Source organism: Typha angustifolia, chromosome 2, assembly GCF_048772165.1.
Source record: "Typha angustifolia cultivar Huaian chromosome 2, ASM4877216v1, whole genome shotgun sequence".
NCBI lineage: Eukaryota > Viridiplantae > Streptophyta > Magnoliopsida > Poales > Typhaceae > Typha > Typha angustifolia.
The window spans coordinates 7,877,674-7,893,039 of record NC_133240.1 but is presented as its reverse complement, the minus strand read 5'-3'; the positions used below and the strand labels follow the sequence as shown (position 1 = coordinate 7,893,039).

Below are 15,366 nucleotides of genomic sequence, written 5' to 3'. Positions count from 1 at the left end.
TGATCTCTTGTTTAAATTTCATAATATCATGCCTTTTTGACTCTCCAATCCTATTTGTCTATTGTAGGTATATGATCTTTGATTATTGAGATTTCTTGTCCCCAAACTTATTACCTGGAAATAACGAACTAAATAAAACCAATGATATCTTACCAGCAATCCTCAGTACATCTGTACATATCATGAATATTTACTTTGGAATCATGACTTAGATTCTAGGATTGCCAACTGCTAAAGGCTAATTTAGAATTTATACTTGAAATAAGTATTGGTTTTGTAGTTTTGTGCGATATATAAATAAGACCTCAGTTTAAATTGACAAGTACATTAACTTTGACAAGATTTTGGTACTTGTCATTGATCTGAAATATTTACACTCCTCTACAAAGTTTTCTGTTATTTGTTAACTAGCAAAAAGTAAAATAAACACAAACGAAGAAGAAAGAAAAATATAAGCTGATTTATCATGTACAATATATCCCACAAAATGCATGACATTTGCCTTATACATTCACAAATCAGATGACAATTTTCCTGCTGCATATATTTATACTCCCATCATGTGATGATATATGTCATTCTCTATTATCCAAATCAAACAGAAGAGCAGAGAGAAGTCATTAATCAGCAAAAGCTATAGAAGAAGCCTCCCCTACCCCATTACTCGGTATGTTAGAGCACCATGCGTCATCAGTTATGAACTGCATCCATGCATCGTCCTTATCATCCTCATCTATGCATGCTGACAATGGTCCCATAGGCACATCCGGTGACATGGTTTCGTGTTCTTTGATTACCTCTTGGGAACTCTCCACCAATGTGCATTTTCCTTGCTTTTCTTCTTCTGTAAGGACCACATGTTTCTTGAATACTCGACAAAGTGCGTATGAATCCTGAGACATGTCAGAAAGAATGATAAGCTGATACTGCTTCTGCGTATTAAACTTCAACCTGTATGAACCCAGATAGGAAATTTGATGCAGCTATCAATATTCGATAAGAAGAATTCTTGAGATAGTCCCTGTTTGATTGCTGAATAAAGAAAATGCTACTAATTGATAAGGACTTTATTCTTGTATAAATATGATTATTATCACTATCCACTATTGCCATTTTGGATAGGAGAGTATCATAAACTTGTGTAGGTTTTACCCGGGATAAAGTTGGAAAATGTTACTTCCTATCAAAATTATAGAATGCTTTGAAAGTAATGAAGAGTGGTTACATTCCTAGCAAGATTTTGGGTGGCTGATGGGCAATTTGAGAATAAAGAGAAAATGTCACCGTCACAATTGGTGACAGTAAGAGATATGTAACTTTTAAGGTGGCATCAACATGCAACTCCTAGATCGTGTCTGGTCTTGGCAATGGAGTGATCATGGTAGAATGCAGTTGGTGCTTAAGCGAGAAGAGAATGGTATATATCTCTTGGTAGAATACCTGAATTAGAAACTTGTCTCATTATAATATTGAAAGCTACCTATATGCAGTACTTTGGCAAGTACCAAAGAACCATAGGAAGCAAGGAACATTTTACCTACATATTTCTATGGATAGGAGAAAAAAGAGAAAGGTATTGTGGGGGAACCTAACTTTAGATGCACTCTATGCATAATCCGCGTAGGTGATCTTCTTTCCTTACTTCCTTTGCCTTGTTTGCCATGTGACAGCTACATGTACATTTTTTAGCATTTTAAACTAAAACCTATAGTGGATCAAATTGATTCTCTAATGCTGTGAATTAATCACAAACTGAGGAACTAAACCTTGACCATGCTGATGAATTAAGCATTTGCATGGTTTTCAGGATAGTGCATGTGGAAGGAATAAGGAGATTTTAACGTCCAAAGGATTATTAGATAGCATAATAAGAAGCAGCTAAATAAATCTTTTACTGAAGGTGATACCCATTTCCTATTCTGCCGATGATTAACTGTCAATTTAAATGACAGAGAGATGCTGGCCACTAACCTGAATTCCCACTGTGTCCTCACAATCCTTGTCATCCAGGCGATATTCATGCATCACCCAGTTTGTCCGGATACCTTGTGGAGCTCGACCTCTGTAATAGACTAGTGTCTTCTTCATACCAATTGATCTGTTCTGGTAGCAAACTCGCCGGTCTTTTCCTGTCGACTTCCAGTAGCCTGCTCGGGTTGCTCGGTTTGTGCGAAATCCATTAGGATACTTCCGATCTCGTGGCCCAAAGAAGTACCACTCTGGATCCCTGCTTGGCAAGAACGACTTGTCTGCTTGGAAATAGAACATAGGTTTCTTAAATTCACATTGCGTGTTTGATAAATACAATTTTGGTTTCCAAATCAGTTCACAGCAGTATCAGAAAGATTGTAGTAGTTGATACAGAATTTTTAGTCTGACCTGCTAATTCCCATGGTTCACATTTGTAGAGATCAACTTCTGGGATTATATCCAGCTCGATTTTGAGGCCATGGATCTTTCTCTTGAGGTAGTAATTCACTAGCTCCTCATCAGTCGGATGGAACCTAAAGCCTGGGGGAAGATCCACCGGAGCCATCCTCCTTTGTTAACCCTGCTCGCTCTTTTTCTCTCTCAAGCAACCTCTGTCTTCTCCTTTCCCTTTAGTTCCCTTATAAAAGAATTGAAGCATGACCTGCAGGTCGTTGCCACTTTCTCTTTTTCAGATTCTTACACAGGATAGAAATATCTATTTTACTGTGTTGTGGTATCATCTAGCATTGCAACATAATTTTTCCCTTGACAGCTCTCAGTTGACATTGAAAGCTTTAAATTTCTTGCAGGATATAATGGAATTCTCGTCCATTTGATAACAATAGATGGCCAGTGAAAACCTTGGCCAACTCTAGAACAAAACTACAGAGATATCAGGTGGTGGGAACTCAAATTTTACTCTGCCTCATTTGTTACTCTCTTTTCTGTTGACATTGATACTTCATCTCTCAGATTACTTCTCAAAGTTGTTTTATTGGCCTGGTGTGTGATAAAAGAGGTAATTTCTAAAAATATTTGCAGTCATTCTTTTCTTTGACTCCTTCCTCGTAGGTCCCTTTGTGAGCTCTATTCTTACTGTTCATTTTCAGAGGTTGTCATGTAAGAAGAGAATCACTAAATGCATACGAACCTCTTCTTTATTTGTCTTGGGATTGGTATTACAGAGACAAAAGGAAAAGAGAAGAGAAAGGGGCCATATAGCTAGCCATCTACCGTGAATGGGCTAGTATGCTAGCTAGCTCAAGCACAACTGCTAACTTTAAACCCTGTCAAAGGAGTGATCTCAGATTCTGGGTGCTATCAATCATCACATTTCTAGTATAATGTAGACTGAAGTTGGTAACTTTCCATCCATATTATACTCCGAGCATTAAAGTGCTTAAGTTCTTTTGTATGTCCACCATCCTCATTAAAAGAAAACCTAATATCATTGTAATGACTTATGCAGTACGGCAACGGAAGAAGGTGAAAACTCTACAGTTCAGCAATATTTTAGTGCTTCAATTCAACAGTTTACTAAAAGAACTTGTCATTTGTTTATTCTTCAGTATGATCTGAAGGTGGATTCACTGATTCAGGTGCTCATGAAAGCTACAATCATTGTCAAAAAGCTGGATAATATCAGAAGAAAATTGCTTGCCCTGCCGATAGATGTCTATCGATAATTTCAGAAAATTTGTATGTATCTTTTATTTTTTTTCCTCTTTTGATGATGGAACTCTATGCAGATATTGTATTAGCTTAAGATGAGATGGATGTTCAAGTGTTGTTAATATAGTATTAATGTGTAGATCTAGACAAGCTTTGCTTTTACTTGTCTTTTACCTGGCCTCTTCTCATTGTCATCTTGTTAACTACTTTCATGGCTGAAGTATTTATTGTGAATTCTAATTGTGCTCTTGGATCAGAAGAGTTGCAGATCAATTATCAAAATTAGGAACAAAACCAAACTATGAACACTTCTTCACCTTTATTTCTTTCAGTATAAAAAAAAAAGAGGGAAAAAGAAGAAAGAAAATTCATTACTTGAACTATATATCCTCAGAAAAATACACCCATGGTCTCACAGAGGACCAAAACCAACTTTAAAGACCAACCCAATCTTAAGAACTTGTGGAAATGCAAGTTACATAATCTTCCTTATTATGTAAATTTAAACCACCAAAATATATTATTTACCACCAATATTTGATCATCCCAAGCAAAAATAAGGGAATAAAGCGCTCCTTTTTTTTTCTTCTTCTTCTTCTTCTTCTTCTTCTTTTTTGTTTTTAACTAGCAAATGCCACGCATGGGGGCTCATCTACACCCTCATTGCTCGATATGTTGGAACACCATGCATCATCCGAGATGAACTGCATCCATGCATCATCTTTGTCATCCTCATCGATGCATGATGACGATCCCACAGGCATGTCAGGTGACATGGTCTCGTAGTCATTGGAGATTATTTGCTGGGATCCCTCCACCAATGTTATGCTACATTGTCCCTGCTCTTCCACCTCGTTGCATACTACATTCTTCTTGAAAACTCGGCATAAAGCATAAGAATCCTGAGAAATATAAACAACATCGGATCTGTTAGTCTAAGTATATACCCATCTTGATTGAAAGAAAAAAAAAAGTACCTTGATGCCAATGCAAGTAATATATAATTGTTAACAACTCAAGCATTTAGAACAAGCATCATCTATTTGGAATACTATATAGGGTTTAGGAGGAATGAAGATAGAAATCTAAAGCCAACTACATTATTCTAATAGATACGTTAGTATCTTCTTGTGTAGTGAGTAACTTATTTTTTTTTCCACTTGGAGAGAGAGAGAGAGAGAGAATCTAAGTGGACACAAGCAGTTAATGGAATAAAGTGAAAAGCCACCGACACCATTGGACACCATCAGAGATCTCCTTGCTTTAATGAAGCATCAACAGACAAAACCCAATGTAGATCATGTCTGATCTTAAGACAATAAATTGAGACATAAACAATAGAACAACTAAACCAGATGGGAATGTCTGGGAGCAGTGCAATGAATCCATTGCCTTTTCCTTTTGGTAGAATAAAACGTTTGTCTCATTAGAATAGTGAAAGCAATAGATGTGCTCGAAAAGAAGCAGGACCAGCGAAGAAGAAAGGAATTGCCAAATGGATAAAAAGCAAAGGCAACAAGAATTGCCCCTAACTTTCCATGCACTCCATGCATAACCCACGTAGGATCTCTCCTTTCCCATAATACCATACATTTTAATCTAAGATTTGCCACTATTATTTGCATACATATACATACATATTCAAATTTCAAGTAGTAAAAGAGTAGTATAACAAGTAGATGTGGAACTTGAAGTGGTACTATAAGCTGCACAACATACTATATACTTGGATTCTTAATATTAAATGGTGAACAACAACACTACCTGAATTCCCATAGTATCTGCGCACTCCTTGTCGTCGAGGCGGTACTCATGCATCACCCAATCCGTCCTGATGCCCTGAGGAGCTCTACCTCTATAGTAGACCAGCGTCTTCTTCATGCCAATGGCCCGGCTTTGACAAATTACTCTTCGATCTTTCCCCGTCGACTTCCAGTATCCTGCTCGCGTTGCGCGGTTCGTGCGGAAGCCGTTCGGGTACTTGCGGTCGCGGGGTCCAAAGAAGTACCACTCTGGATCCCTACTTGGCAAGAATGATTTCTCTGCATGAAGGTAAGAAAAAGGAAATTAAAATAAGGAAAAAAAGAAAATTAATTTTGATATCTCAACAAGAACAACTACTTTAGAGATATCTATATATATATATATATATATATATATATGAATGTAGTGATGTTATTTGATGAGTTCTTGATTGTTTTCTAACCTGCAAGCTCCCATGGTTCGCACTTGTAGAGGTCGATTTCGGGTATTATGTCGAGCTCGATCTTGAGGCCGTGGATCTTCCTCTTGAGGTAATAATTTACGAGCTCTTCGTCGGTGGGGTGGAACCTAAAGCCGGGGGGAAGACCCACCGGAGCCATCTCTCTCTCTCTCTCTCTCTCTCTCTCTCTCTCTCTCTCTCTCTCGCAAAGAGGACTTATTTCTTCCCTTTGCCTTTAGTGCACCATATAAAAGATTTCAAAGTCTGGCCTCTAAGAAGTTTTCGCTTTCTCTTTTCCAGATTCTTATACAAGCTTGAGCCTTTTCACAATCTCTCTCAATGCCATCTACAGTAGCCCACCACTTCTTTTCCTTCTCAGCCCTATTTGACTGTTTGCAAGATATTTGGTTGTCAAGTGGCTCAGTTGGTCATTTGGTGAGTGTAATATATTAGATATCCTACGTACTATATATATATATATATATGCATTAAGTCGATTAGTTTATCTAACATAGCATCAAAGTCAGTTTTCTCACTCTGTTATCTATCATCTGTCCACTTTGTGATAATATATCTATTAGGGTTTTGATAGTATATATATGTCATGGCCCTAATATTATAATATATAAATGTTTCATCGAGATTAGTAAAAATATAGTGTATACTTCTATCTCTTGACAACAAATTAACCTTCTCATAGTTAATGGACTAAAACAACAGTATAGCATTCTCACAGTTACAATTTTAGCCTTCTTTGACTCCAGATTTGGTTAAGCTTGTAGAGAAATTCTAGTTAACTTTTAACTATTTTCTGTATCTACGCAGAACATAAAGTCGATATTTTTAAGCTGGATTCAGAAGTCTTGAGGAAGAAGAAGAAACAGGAGGGCTTTGCTGTCACATCTTTGCTTTTTGCATGCCACTTTCTCTTTTTGGCCATTTAGTCCTATCCTTTCCAACAATTATCATTGCAAATGACAAAAGAAAAAACATCTAAATGCATACAAATTTCACCTTTACATGTGATTAGATTCATCTCGAAGTGAGAAAGAAAGATAATAGAGTAGAAAATTGTGATTGAGATGCAGGTGTGGTTTTGAAATCAATGCTCGGGGTGGTAATCAAGTCGGGTTAGCCGGTTCAGGCTGAGTTAGGTCATGATAAAGTAAATATGAACACGATTTATTTATTAAATAGATCAAAATTTCTAAACTCATTGATGACTTATTTATTCAAAGGGTTACATAGGTCATAAATGAATTATCGGGTCATACAAGTTATTCAAATTTATATAAGTTGTTTTGAGTTATAAATAATCTTTTAAAATCATAAACAGATTTTTTTAATTATAAATAATTTTTCTTGTGTTACAAACAAATTATAAGTCGGGTCATAAATAAGCTAATTAAGTCGTAAACATATTATCTATGTCGTATATGTATTATCGTGTCATAAACTAGTCGACTGGTCAAGTTATAAACAAAATAAATAAGTTAAGATAATAAATATAAACATAACTCGTTTAATAATCGAGCTAGACCAATCGACCTATTTCCGATCCGAATATGATCAGATTAAACTTAAACTCATCCAAAAACCAAACTACGATGGTAGATTATCAGTTGAGTCAACTTTTGCCGTCACTAACCTAATCAATGATATCAAAGTTAAAATCATCTACGTTAATCACTGATCCAAGATTAATGCCTTTTCAAAAACTTTAAATTTTTAATTTTCTGCCAAAGATCTCAAATCCTTATATGTAAATGTTACGTCAAGTTTGAGTTCATAAACAATAATAATCATCTTTAATTTGGGCTGTAAACTTGTCCGGTTTCTCCATACTAGTCCACTCGGCCCATATAATAACTAACTATACTTGTAAACTCCAGGCCATACAAGCCTGCACCGTGGATGTTGCGTCACCGACTTCTGATGCCTGCAACGTCTATTAGGTCGGCAGAAGTCGGCGAAACAACAACCACATCACCGAGTTCCATGGATCGGATACTACTTTTAGTAGTCGAATTCGTAAGCGATCTTAGACACCCTGCAAGTTTGTTTTAGAGGAGCAGATTTTGTGGTCCTGGAGTGAGTTAGGTGTGGTATCATTATCAATCATTCACCTTTTCTATGCTGTAGCAGTGACCCTTCATTAAGTATTATTCTGCCTTGTTGACAGAAACATTGGATAGAATCAGATTCATTCTTACTGGTTAACATACTGAATGATACCAGCAAAGCCTCCTGGGTGATAGATACTATTACTGTGACATTTCACGTACATTTGTAAGAGCTAATCGAGAGCTAATTGGGATAGATGGATTACACATCCGTGTACTTAGGATCAGGGTTTTTCTTATGAGCTGTTGCAGCCGTTGGTTTCCGACTCTTAGTTATTAATCTACAAATTTATAAATCTTTCCCTTCTTTTTTTTAATAAAATTTTTTATATATAACACCCTATTTTTTAACAAAATTATGATTTACACACTTATGTGTAGAAAATATCTTATTATTAGATCTATTAGTTAAACTGAACTAAACATCTAGATTAAATTAACTGTATTAAAAAATTTACGAAAATATCTTCAATCCAGTCATACTAAAGGCATTTTAGTTATTTTAGAAATAGAATACCTCTATTTAATAGAATATTTTTATAGTGTTAGTTCAAAATTAATGCAAAATATTTTTTTATTATGGATTAGTGATTACAGTGTTTTTTTTTAAAAAAACTCATATTTCTCCACATATTTAATAAAATAAGAGCTTAATTTATAAATATTTAAAATACAGAGTGTAAATCATAAATAGGTTAAAATATAGGGTGTCAAATGCAAAAAAAATTCTTTTTTGTTTAAATTTACCCTCTTATAGGGGCTTTGGAGTTAAGAGTATTCAAACATATATAATTATTGGGCAAAAAGATATATTAATTGCTGGATGGGTACCATTTAGCTATGTAATCGTGCAATTGTCCCATTGTGGAGCTGTCATAAATAAACGAGCTGCTTAGGTACCACTTGGGATCGGATGGGTTGGCTTGTCTCCTAGTGAATAATTGAATTGAGCTGAACCAAACTAAGATATAGGGTTTGAAATTAATTTCGAACCGGTATCGACTCGGACTCGATAAGCTCAAACTTATATATATATATATATATAATATCTTAGTACGGTAGCTTTCTCTTCATTAGACACATGGCTAAGAGGACAAAGAAGGAGAAGAAAAACTCTCTTAAATGCTGACACGTGACTTCTGAGATTCACGCTCGTTAATACAGATTACACTTCCATTATTCCTTTTTCTTGCTATAACTGACTTATCCTTATAAATATATCAGTTCTTTTAATTACGAATTTTTAAACGCCACTCTCTTTACACTTTAACCCTCTTCAAATAATCATTAATTTAATTTCTTTAAAAACAAATTAAATAAGTAATACCTATAAGTTCTTCTTCCTCTTGGCGACCAATTGTATCTGCTCCTCCAGCCTCCTCATTTTATATTGGCAATCTACCGCGGTCTCCTACAACCTCTGTCTATTCTCTTTTTGCCGCCTTCTTCTTCTTCGGCAAGTCGTCACTGTCGCTGTCTTTTCCTCTGATTAGGCTTAAGCTTGGCTCGAGTTGAGCTAAGCCTAGTAGAGCCTACATATTACACTAGATATAAATTTAATTTTAAGCCGAGATAAGCTAGAGCTATCTTGCTCAAGCTCGGTTCATTTACACCCCTATAATCCTATAATCCGATCTACATGTGTTCCAAATCAACTGCTAAAAATGTTTATAAAAAATTAAAAGAATTAAAAATAAAAGAGGTACAGAAAAGAAACACAAGGCAATTAAAAAATTACAAAAATAAAAGATTGATGAATATTGTGGGTTGGTTAGGATGCATTTCCTAATAAATTTCTCACTACCAATCCATTTTGTTCCTCTATTTTTTTTTCCTAATAGCTAATTTATTTTCTAGTTTGTGTGGCCAAAAACCCAAAGGACAACTCATGTAGTATTTATATCCTTAATCGGTACAAAATTTAATATAAAATTAATATTATTATCATTATGAAGTAAATAACTAGAGGTGGGGGAGGCTTATTGGCTTCCTTAGTGCTTAAAAGCTAATAGTGAATAGTAATATTTTCTTTTATATTCTAATGCTCTAATTTCTGAATTTGAAATATATATATATATATATATATATATATATATATATTTTATAGCACTAAATTTAAATCTTATAAATTTTGTATCTTTTAGTACAATTAAAATAATAAGATTACGAGCAATCAAATATATCAGTACACATCTAACTTTTTGCCATCGCCATCAGCCTGGGTAATAAATAGATCCAATATGATTGGAAATAAGCAACTACACTTAGCTTTTAATAAAGTGGGAGTACAGTAAATGATAGATAAAAGAGTCAATTTTTCTTAAATACAAAAGAACTTAGATATTGCGCTTTTAGCTAATATAATAAGTTATCTAGTCTAGATTTTAAGTCATGTGCATCGTCGAATAATTGCTCTGAACTAAACGCCACTAAGAACTGCTCAAAACTGTCGCGCTGCAGAGCTACTTCTCCAAGTCAACAGCACCGCTAAGCTATCAATAGAGTTGAGTTGTTGAGCCAAGTCACCAAACTACTAAATAATTTCTCCATAATATTATTTGGGGTTAGAGTTAAACTCGTGACCGCCTTAGTCATAAGAAAAGTACCTACCAACTCGACTATAGTTGGTTGGTAGTGGGAATACAACATTTAGAACATCTCTGAGGAGCTCCTATAAAGCCCGGTGCACTCTAATGCACCAGGTTCCATATTTATATATATATTATTATTTATTATAAATTACTTAATGAGCCCTCTTATTATTATTATTTTAATAAAAAAATATATAATTAGAAAACTATTATGGAGATCTTTAAAATAAAGCTAATATTTAATAGTTTCAGAAATAATTTTAAAATACTATTTTTAATTAAACATATTAAAATTATATTATATAAAATAAACATATACATGTCATTACTAAAAATATCAAAATTACATTGAATTTATGTATTTTAATATTTAGTACTTATATTAGAAAATAATCTTGAGTCACTATTCGAATAATTTTAAGACCCATCAACGGCTCATTTTAGAATTCTCATTGAGATATTTTCAACGGCTCTAAATTTTTAGTGGACCCTATTATAATTACCTCCAAATTTTTGGAGTTCCACTGAGATCTCTAACTGGCCAGTAATTTTTTTATTCAAAATTTTAGATTTTTCTAAAAAAAATATATGTGTTTTTGTAGTCGGTGTCTCCACACTTTTTTATTATTATTATTATTATTATTATTATTATTATTATTATTATTATTATTATTATTATTATGCGGTGGATCGGATCTCTTTATTATTTTTAAAATTTGCGCAACTCAACGGGCTTGGAGATAAGGACGAGATCCACACTTCTGTTTTATATTTATTCTATATCCCTTTTCTCGGTGGCAAGTTTTGTTCCACAGGCCACAGGCCACAGGCCACAGCTTAATGAAATTGAGGAGAAAGCCACGAGTTACACGTTCCTATGAAATATTAATGAAGGGTGAGACGATTTCCCATTAATAATTAAAACCAGGAATTTCCATTCAGAGCCTATCTGGATGCAGCGAATTCCTGCGGTCGGGTTGCAGAAGATCTGCTCTTGCAGAATTGGATGTCCGTATTATCCTCTATAAATTGCGACGCTCTCTCCATGGCGAAGAAGAGCGCAGTTCTTCTATAATCTCAGCTTTGGGAGTGGCAAAGTTAGCTCAGGTAGGCATTATCGACATATATATATATATATATCTGTCTTTCAAAAGATAGCTAATTAATTAATTGCTTCGATTATATTTGGTCGATTTTAATGACTCTCCATGGACTGCTACAGAGAACATTAGCAATAAAATACAATTACCTGATGATGGTTGGCAGGTTATTAGTATAAAAGGGGTTCTTTTTTCTTTCTTTTTTTATTCCACCACACAAAGAACTAGAATTATCGAATAGTTAATATCACCATCAAATCTAATCTCGTCCGCTAGTTACATCCATTTCTGCTCTCCTTCTGTCTATCTGTTTATTGATTCTTTTTTTAAGCCACAGAAGAAGCCATGGCGGTAGATCTCTCACCCAAAGCCGGCAAGGCGATCTTCGAATCTGATGCCGGAGCATACGTTACTTGGTCCAGTGCGGATCAACCCATTCTAACCGATATGAAGGTCGGCGCCGGGCTGCTTGTTTTGCAGCCGCAAGGCCTCGCACTCCCCCACTATGCAGATTCACCAAAATTTGGCTTCGTTCTCGAAGGTAAGATCCTCTCTCTCTCTCTCTCTCTCTTTGGAGCCCTGGATCTGCCATTGCTGCCATTAACGCAAGTTCTTTCTTCGTCCAGGGAAAGCCACGGTTGGACTAGTACTGGCGGGAGAAAGCAAACAGAAGGTGATTGAGCTGAAGAAAGGGGACATTATAGTTTTCCCACTTGGAAATCTCACATGGTGGTACAACGACGGGGAGTCCAAGTTCTCCATCGTCATGCTGGGTGACAGTTCGGTGGCTGTCCACACCGGAAACTTCAGCTATTTCTTCCTTGCAGGAGCTATAGGGGTCTTCAATGGTCTCTCCACAGAGTTCCTCTCAACAGCCTGGGGGATTGAGGAAGCACATGCCCAAAGCCTCTTCAGAAGTCAGCCCGCTGTTCTTCTAACCAAACCTGCACAAAGGCTGCATGACATCAAACCGAGCTCATCAGATGCAAGAGGAGTGGTATTAAACATCGAGCATGCGCCGCCAGAGGTGTGTGTAAAGAAGGGAGGGCATACAACCACACTGACAAGTGCCCATCTAGCAATGCTAAAAGAAGTCGCCTTCACTCTCAATATCACGAAGCTCGAACCGAAAGCCATGCGCTCACCTGGCTTCTTACCAGACGCAGCTGTTCAAGTGGTATACGTGACCAAAGGGAGTGGGCGTGTCCAGATTGCGGGCACCGACGGCGGGAATGCTCTCAATGAAGAGGTGAAGGAAGGGTGCTTGTTTGTGGTGCCAAGTTTCTTCGTCATGTCAGTGATTGCAGGAGATGAAGGGATGGAGTGGGTGGCACTCATCAAGACCTCAAAGTAAGTTTAATTCTCCTTGCCTTTCTTTTTATACCACAAGCTTCGAGTCGTTCCTCTGTTCTCATAAACTAATGTGTTACTACTATCTTGTCGCAGGCCTCACTACAATTACTTCACAGGGAAGACGTCGTTGATGAACATTTTTACTCCACAAATTCTGGAGGCTTCTCTCAATGCTTCGCCAGACTTGGTGAAGCTTCTGAGGACGAAAGGAGGTGCTCAATCTGCCATCATACCTCCATCGAACTAAGAACTGCTTCCCGATATTGAGCCTCGTTAATTTACGCAGCATATATCTTCGTCCGTTTCATAAATAGTACTGTGGCCTACTTCTTATCTGCTGTACTATTATATTTCTTTCCTCGAATAATCGGTCTCTTTTAATTTTCTCTGTCGATATGATAAAAAGAATCAAAAGATGTGTAGTTCGACGTATTTAGTTTGAGGCCAGTGGCAATACCAAATTAAATTCTCCACGGAAGAAGATGGATCTCCGTCCAAACGAATTGTAGCTCGATCACCTGCCGTCCGTTAGTAAAAAAAAAAAGGGAGGGGGGGGGGTTAATATGCATATAACACCCTACAAATAAGAAAAGTTTGAATTCAAGATCCTCATTTTTTTTTACAAATTAATTCAAGGTGTGATATGAAAACGTTAAAAGTGTATAAAGTAAATAATACATTTTATTTTAAATGTAGGGTGTTATGTGCAAAGAACCATCCGGAACTACGATACTTGTCCACTGATAACTAGTAAGGAAAGGGGCGTGTAACCAGTTAACCACGCAACCTCTCCACAAGCTAATCTTCCCTTTCCCTTTCAAGAAACCTCTCCGTTCACCTTTACATCCCCGGCGATGGCATCCATCTCCACGGCTCCTACCGGCCTGGCACCGGAGCTAGTCGAATTCATATCCAAGAAGCTCCGCTGCATCGACTACGTCGCATTCCGATCCGCCGCGCCCGCTGTAAGATTCGCGCGGCTGCTGATGCTCCCATTCGACCGGGAAGCCGGTGCCATCTCTTTCTGTAGCTTTTCCGGCGATGAAATCTCCTCTTTTCCATTGCCGGAGGTGCGCGATGAGGTCCTCTGCGGCGCCTCACATGGCTGGTTGGCATTCGTGGACGCGGCGGCGTCGGTCTTGCTCTTGAATCCCCCCAGTTCAAGAGAGCGCGAGTTCGGCTCCCGCCGGCCGATGAGCGGATCGCATTGGCATCACAAGAGCGCGTGATTAAAAAGGCCAATCGCTGGTTCCCCACTCAATAGTTTATCCACCACGATCGGATTAACTAAAACACGTCGCGTTTTCTTTAATTCAATCACGCTCTCGTCTACGCCTTATTCTGGCGATGGCAAGTTCGTGGCCATGTCGACGCTCGGAGTGTTCTCCTAACATCACGCTCTCTGCAGGCTTGGAGATAAGCTAACAAAGGAATTCTAGAATACAAACCCCTTATTTCAGCTAACAAAGGAATTCTCTGAACGTTCTTCGCACAAGCCCAAAGCCTCTCCAGAAGTCAGCCAGCCTCATGTTCTTCTAACCAAACCTGCACAAAGGTGATACGTGCCACCATGAATGCATGTCATGCCATGCACGAACTCACTGGCAAAAGTGGAGAAGCTCAAAACTGTGCTGGTCGTCAGCATGAGTAGTAGTGGTAGCTGTTTTTATCCTATTCTTCAGCATTTTCCTATTTTCTAACTTTATTGTTATGTTTGTAAGGCTAAAAAAACCAGTTATTAACCCAAACAAATTATCCTACTTGGACCTGAAGAATCCTCACACTCGCCAAATACTTCTCGTTCTAACGCTATCACCGATTGCCTACGTCTAACACCTCAAACTATCCTTTTCCAAGTTCAACAGCGAAGACCCCACTGGCTGGATGTATATAAAACAGAGCAATATTTTAATTTCAAAACTTGATTAGGTACATTCCGTGCTCAAATTATAGCACTAATGGATAGATGTAGATGCCAAAAATTGCATCCAGGTTGCAATAAGAGACAAGTACAGATTGGACAAAAGAATGGCGACTTATCTACAGTATCCAAGATCTAACTTTTGGCATTACCTTGGAAGAAAAAGCGACGGTGATGAGAAAGATTGGGAGAAGTGTGACGCTGTCGGAGCCGGATCGATAAATTAACAGGAGCTTAGCGGAAGAAGAAGAGGGATCTCCGTGGAAATGGATCGTAGTTCGATAGGCGAGCGATGCGGGTAAGCAGATCGGAAGACAATGGTAAATTGGTAATTTCCATATAACACCCTACATTTAAGAAAGTGTTGGATCAAGATCCTCATTTTCATCATTTACAAATAATACAAGGTGTGATATGCAAACACGAAAAATCT

The 15,366-nt window shown here is 37.2% G+C and overlaps 3 protein-coding genes and 1 long non-coding RNA gene across 5 annotated transcripts; 2 read left to right on the top strand and 2 right to left on the bottom strand.

Annotated features, from left to right (window-relative positions):
* Nucleotides 1-11: 11 nt before the first annotated feature.
* On the bottom strand, nucleotides 12-2,768 carry LOC140768269 (NAC domain-containing protein 45-like). Its single transcript, XM_073108495.1, has 3 exons — nucleotides 2,380-2,768; nucleotides 1,972-2,249; nucleotides 12-893 (listed from the first exon to the last, which is right to left on the bottom strand). The coding sequence occupies exons 1-3, from the start codon at nucleotides 2,534-2,536 to the stop codon at nucleotides 621-623; spliced, it is 708 nt and encodes a 235-aa protein (XP_072964596.1). The 5' UTR covers nucleotides 2,537-2,768; the 3' UTR covers nucleotides 12-620.
* On the top strand, nucleotides 2,517-3,787 carry LOC140768284 (uncharacterized). The gene is made up of 3 exons (XR_012105743.1): nucleotides 2,517-2,638; nucleotides 2,781-2,989; nucleotides 3,081-3,787. It is a non-coding gene; the product is annotated as an uncharacterized lncRNA (long non-coding RNA).
* Nucleotides 3,788-4,040: 253 nt separating this feature from the next.
* Nucleotides 4,041-6,030, bottom strand: LOC140775383 (NAC domain-containing protein 54-like). Its single transcript, XM_073118651.1, has 3 exons — nucleotides 5,849-6,030; nucleotides 5,407-5,684; nucleotides 4,041-4,544 (listed from the first exon to the last, which is right to left on the bottom strand). Exons 1-3 carry the CDS (start codon nucleotides 6,003-6,005, stop codon nucleotides 4,263-4,265), a joined length of 717 nt encoding a protein of 238 aa, XP_072974752.1. The 5' UTR covers nucleotides 6,006-6,030; the 3' UTR covers nucleotides 4,041-4,262.
* Nucleotides 6,031-11,515: 5,485 nt separating this feature from the next.
* On the top strand, nucleotides 11,516-13,487 carry LOC140771739 (11S globulin seed storage protein 2-like). 2 transcript variants are annotated; one of them, XM_073113390.1, is made up of 4 exons: nucleotides 11,516-11,666; nucleotides 11,997-12,200; nucleotides 12,286-13,009; nucleotides 13,106-13,486. In XM_073113390.1, exons 2-4 carry the CDS (start codon nucleotides 12,005-12,007, stop codon nucleotides 13,257-13,259), a joined length of 1,074 nt encoding a protein of 357 aa, XP_072969491.1. In that variant the 5' UTR covers nucleotides 11,516-11,666; nucleotides 11,997-12,004; the 3' UTR covers nucleotides 13,260-13,486. The 2 variants fall into 2 exon arrangements, with proteins under 2 accessions (XP_072969491.1, XP_072969499.1); XM_073113398.1 differs by having other exon boundaries at nucleotides 11,529-11,666; nucleotides 11,991-12,200; nucleotides 13,106-13,487.
* The last annotated feature ends 1,879 nt before the right edge of the window (nucleotides 13,488-15,366 follow it).

Excerpts from the sequence above, each read along its gene's own strand:
- LOC140768269 (XM_073108495.1), bottom strand. The coding sequence starts at position 2,536 with ATGGCTCCGGTGGATCTTCCCCCAGGCTTTAGGTTCCATCCGACTGAT. Across the intron at positions 2,250-2,379 it reads TGAACCATGGGAATTAGCAG|ACAAGTCGTTCTTGCCAAGC; the intron begins GTCAGACTAAAA and ends ATTTCCAAGCAG. Across the intron at positions 894-1,971 it reads AGGACACAGTGGGAATTCAG|GATTCATACGCACTTTGTCG; the intron begins GTTAGTGGCCAG and ends GACATGTCTCAG.
- LOC140775383 (XM_073118651.1), bottom strand. The coding sequence starts at position 6,005 with ATGGCTCCGGTGGGTCTTCCCCCCGGCTTTAGGTTCCACCCCACCGAC. Across the intron at positions 5,685-5,848 it reads CGAACCATGGGAGCTTGCAG|AGAAATCATTCTTGCCAAGT; the intron begins GTTAGAAAACAA and ends ACCTTCATGCAG. Across the intron at positions 4,545-5,406 it reads CAGATACTATGGGAATTCAG|GATTCTTATGCTTTATGCCG; the intron begins GTAGTGTTGTTG and ends TATATTTCTCAG.
- LOC140771739 (XM_073113398.1), top strand. The coding sequence starts at position 12,005 with ATGGCGGTAGATCTCTCACCCAAAGCCGGCAAGGCGATCTTCGAATCT. Across the intron at positions 12,201-12,285 it reads ATTTGGCTTCGTTCTCGAAG|GGAAAGCCACGGTTGGACTA; the intron begins GTAAGATCCTCT and ends TTCTTCGTCCAG. Across the intron at positions 13,010-13,105 it reads GCACTCATCAAGACCTCAAA|GCCTCACTACAATTACTTCA; the intron begins GTAAGTTTAATT and ends ATCTTGTCGCAG.